General features: G+C 52.0%; 1 protein-coding gene across 1 annotated transcript; it reads left to right on the top strand.

The window, feature by feature from the left end:
* Nucleotides 1–1,417: 1,417 nt before the first annotated feature.
* Nucleotides 1,418–3,461, top strand: LOC127332776 (uncharacterized). Its single transcript, XM_051359118.2, has one exon. It carries the CDS (start codon nt 1,734–1,736, stop codon nt 3,123–3,125), a length of 1,392 nt encoding a protein of 463 aa, XP_051215078.1. The 5' UTR covers nt 1,418–1,733; the 3' UTR covers nt 3,126–3,461.
* The last annotated feature ends 404 nt before the right edge of the window (nt 3,462–3,865 follow it).

Here is a 3,865-nt window from a genome sequence, read left to right as displayed (position 1 = left end):
ATTTAAAGTAATACACGTATCATCACGACCACCAACCCTTATTTATGTAATAGCAAATAAACAAGTAGAAGGATCATTTATGTACGCCAGCACAACTTATGTCATTCTATCTCCAAGGAGTTGCCCTTATACACGGCAACGACAAAACTTAATCGTTGGTGTTATAGTATCACGCATTAAAGACCTTTACAAAAAATATAAATGGCTAGGATGTCTAGCCATCATCTCTATATTGGTTACTATTCAACAAAAAGTCTTTGCGACTATATATTATTCATAGTGCAATATTGTCACTTGTATTTTTGTGGCCTTTTTTGTCATTGAAGTCCTCGTGGACGTCTTCATGCTGCTAAATGATAGAGCTCAGTCACCCTCTCTAATTAGAAGAAAGACATCAAATCCGGGCCACCTTCTTGAGAGAGATGTCCTACTTTTGGTTTTAAAATAGTAATAAAGTCTTATACAACCAATATAGAGATACAATGTCTACTTCTTGATAATACATTGACAAGGGATACATCATACATATGATGTTTGGAGATAACAAACTACAACACAATTGAACCCGCTATGTTTGATATTGTCTTGCTTGGATATAAAAGGATCCATTCTTTTCAAATTGATTTACAAATAGTTGTTTCTTAATCGACTAACATAGTTGTTTGATAAGTGTTCTTATATCTCCTTATACTTGCACGGATCTCGTTAGCATCAACCTAGAAATGGTTATTTTCATCAGAAGACTACCATAGTTGTTTTATAAGTGTTCTTACATATATCTCTTTATACTTGCACGGATCTCGTTAGCAACTACCTAGAAATGGTTATTTTTCAGTAGACTAAAATTCATTGGTATGATTTTATAGCTACAGCATTATATGTGCAAGACCGTGGATGTCAACTTCTCCAATCTATCTCGAAGATGCATATATCGAGACAAATCATAACTTGTTCATTGTATGAGGCCAAAATATCAATAGCATCATCATATACATCCATCCATTGGTACGCATGACAAATATTTGACCGTCGCCTCGTAGCTAGACTGGACACGTCATCCAAATCCACGTGGCAACCTCCACGTCGGCCCGAGGCCCTTTCTCTCCCCCAAAGGAACGCATGACTCTGTCTCTCTAGGAGAAGTGTGAGTTTGTTTGTTTTTTTAAAGATGCATACATCGAGACAGATCATAACTTGTTCATAGTAGTATGATGCCAAAATGTCTATGGCATCATCAGATACAGTCATCCATTTGCTACGCATGAAAAATATTTGACCGTCACCTCGTAGCTAGACTGGACACGTCATCCAAATCCACGTGGCAGCCTCCACGTCGGCCCGAGGCCCTTTCTCTCCCCAAAGGAACGCATGAGCATGACTCTGTCTCTGTGAGTTTGTTTGTTTTTTTTAAAGTTGGGTTCCATGCATGGATTTCTCCTCCCCCTCAACCGCACCCATCGCTCCAACAAAACCTCCGATCGATCACGACCTCCGCTAGCTTCGCCTTCCGCTTAGCTTAACCACACCACCCTACCTTTCCTCCCCTCTACTCCTTCAGCTCTCTCCTCAAGCTGCTTGCTCCCAGATCCCCAATGCTCGCGCCCGCCGCCTCAGATCCTCCTCCCGGCGGCCCCTCCATCGCCACCAGCACGCCGGCTTCTTGATCGACCGATCCGATCCAATCCCTCACGGCAAGCTACTGCTTTCTTGGTGGGTCGATCGATCGGTCGGTCATGGATGCCGTGGATGAGCTTGCTGCGGGGACGTTGATGCAGCACAGGTGCAAGGTGTGCGGGAAGGGCTTCGCCGCCGGCCGCTCGCTCGGCGGGCACATGCGCTCCCACATCTCGCTCGGGGAGGTGGTGCCGATGGCGGAGGTCGACGACGACGAGCTGACGCGCGTCTCCGCCAACGGCGGTCGCAGCAGCGGCGGCAATGGCGCCGTCGGGTACGGGCTCAGGGAGAACCCCAAGAAGACGCGCCGGCTGTCCGACTTCGCCGACGAGGAGGAGGATCAGGGCGGTGATGGAGGCGAGCATGACAAGGCGTGCCGGGACTGCGGGAAGCTCTTCTCGTCGTGGCGATCGCTGTTCGACCACATGAGGAGCCATGCGCCCGGCGCCGCCGCCGCCGACGAGGCTGAGGACGTGGACCTTGGCGATGAGTTCTACGCCGCAGAGGCGGAGGCGGAAGCAGAGGATGTTGAGGAGGAGGTTGCGGCGCCGATGGAACCGCTGGCGGTGGCCGTGATGGCCGCGCCGCCCAGGCGGAGGCGCAGGTCGATGCGCGTGGCGGCGCCGGCCCCCGCGCCGCCGCCGCCGCCGGCGCTGAGCAGCTTCGAGAAGGAGCAGGAGGACGTCGCGCTCTGCCTCCTGATGCTCTCGCGCGACACCACCGGCGGCATGTGGAGCTCGCCGGAACACGAGGAGCCGTTCTTGGAGAAGGAGTGGCGCAAGAAGGCGACGCCGAAGCAGCTGCACCTCCCGAGAAACGGCTACGGTTACAATTCAGACGACGATTCAGCTCTGTTCCACTACGGCGACGCCAAGGTCAAGAAGATCAAGAAGCGGAGGACTAGCCATTACGCTCTCAATTCTGATTCGGGGAAGCAACTACGCAAGGTCACCGCGCCGCCGCCGCCGAAGCGCACCCGCTACGAGTGCCCTGGCTGCGGCAGGGTGTTCAGCTCCTACCAGGCGCTCGGCGGCCACCGCGCGAGCCACAAGCGGATCAACACCAGCTGCAGCGCACCCAAGGCCGCCACCGGCGTCATCGCCGCCCTCCCCGCGCCGGAGCCGAGCGTGGATACCTACACCTCCTTCAGCACCCTGTCCCCGTCGGCCTCGCCGGACTCGGTGGCCACTGGCATTGGTGCCGCCAAGAATAATCAAGCAGCTGCGACAGCGGTGCTGGAGAAGTTCGAGTGCCCTGTCTGCTTCAGGGTGTTCGGTTCGGGGCAAGCGCTGGGTGGGCACAAGCGGTCGCACATGACGGCCGACGGCGCGTACTCCGAGGACGGCGAGGTCTTCTACGGCGGCGACGCGGAGCAGGAGCAGGGGTACCCCGTGGCGGCCGCGGGGTCGCTCGATCTCAACTTCCCGCCGGCTACATCGGACGAGGCTTGAAGCAGCTTGGTAGCTGGGCAGAGCGTGATCCGCAATTCGAGGCGATCGATCAGCGAGGGGAAGTGTACAGGTTCAATTCGTTTTCGTCATTCTTTTCCAAGCTCCAAGCTCAAGGCAGTACGTCTTCGAAGACAATCGATCAAGAAGAAGTCATATCTCAGGTTCTTTAGGAAAAAAGAAACATTTTTTCGTTACATTCCTTTCTTATTTTATCTCTAGAGAGACAGAAGTAATAATAAGTCTATGATGATCCGATTCAGTTAGCGGATTCCAAGATTAACTCAAATGCCAGGATTGTTGCTTTTACCCGGTCATAGTCTATTTCCTTTTTTGAAACTTGGTCACACTGTTATTTTTAGACATTGCCATCCATCTGCTTGCTGTTAGAGTTAGCTGCTGCTAATTGCTATCCATGTGGTGGTAACTGAATCCCCGTGAAAATCTGGGTCAATGCTAACCTTTGCCCTGCTCCTACTTTTGCTACACTGATCTGACTGACGGACCGACTGAGATCTGCCTTGTGGGAGGCTCCAGCAAGCAAGCGACCAACCGACTGCTTGCTTGATCAGTTGCTGCATGCTTGGTAGTACAGCAGCACACTGCCATGCCACTGGTTGGTGGCTCCTGTGAGTGAGTGACAAATGAGCCAGCTGAAGCTAGGAAGCAAAGTTTCCCCAACAAGAGCATTGCAAATGGACCCCAACCCTCATAGACAACTCAACAATGCATTCAGGTTGAGT

The sequence above is a fragment of the Lolium perenne genome, chromosome 2, assembly GCF_019359855.2.
Source record: "Lolium perenne isolate Kyuss_39 chromosome 2, Kyuss_2.0, whole genome shotgun sequence".
Classification (NCBI taxonomy): Eukaryota; Viridiplantae; Streptophyta; class Magnoliopsida; order Poales; family Poaceae; genus Lolium; species Lolium perenne.
The sequence above is the reverse complement of the archived record's forward strand: the minus strand, read 5'-3'. Positions and strand labels throughout refer to the sequence as shown.

Excerpts from the sequence above, each read along its gene's own strand:
- LOC127332776 (XM_051359118.2), top strand. The coding sequence starts at position 1,734 with ATGGATGCCGTGGATGAGCTTGCTGCGGGGACGTTGATGCAGCACAGG.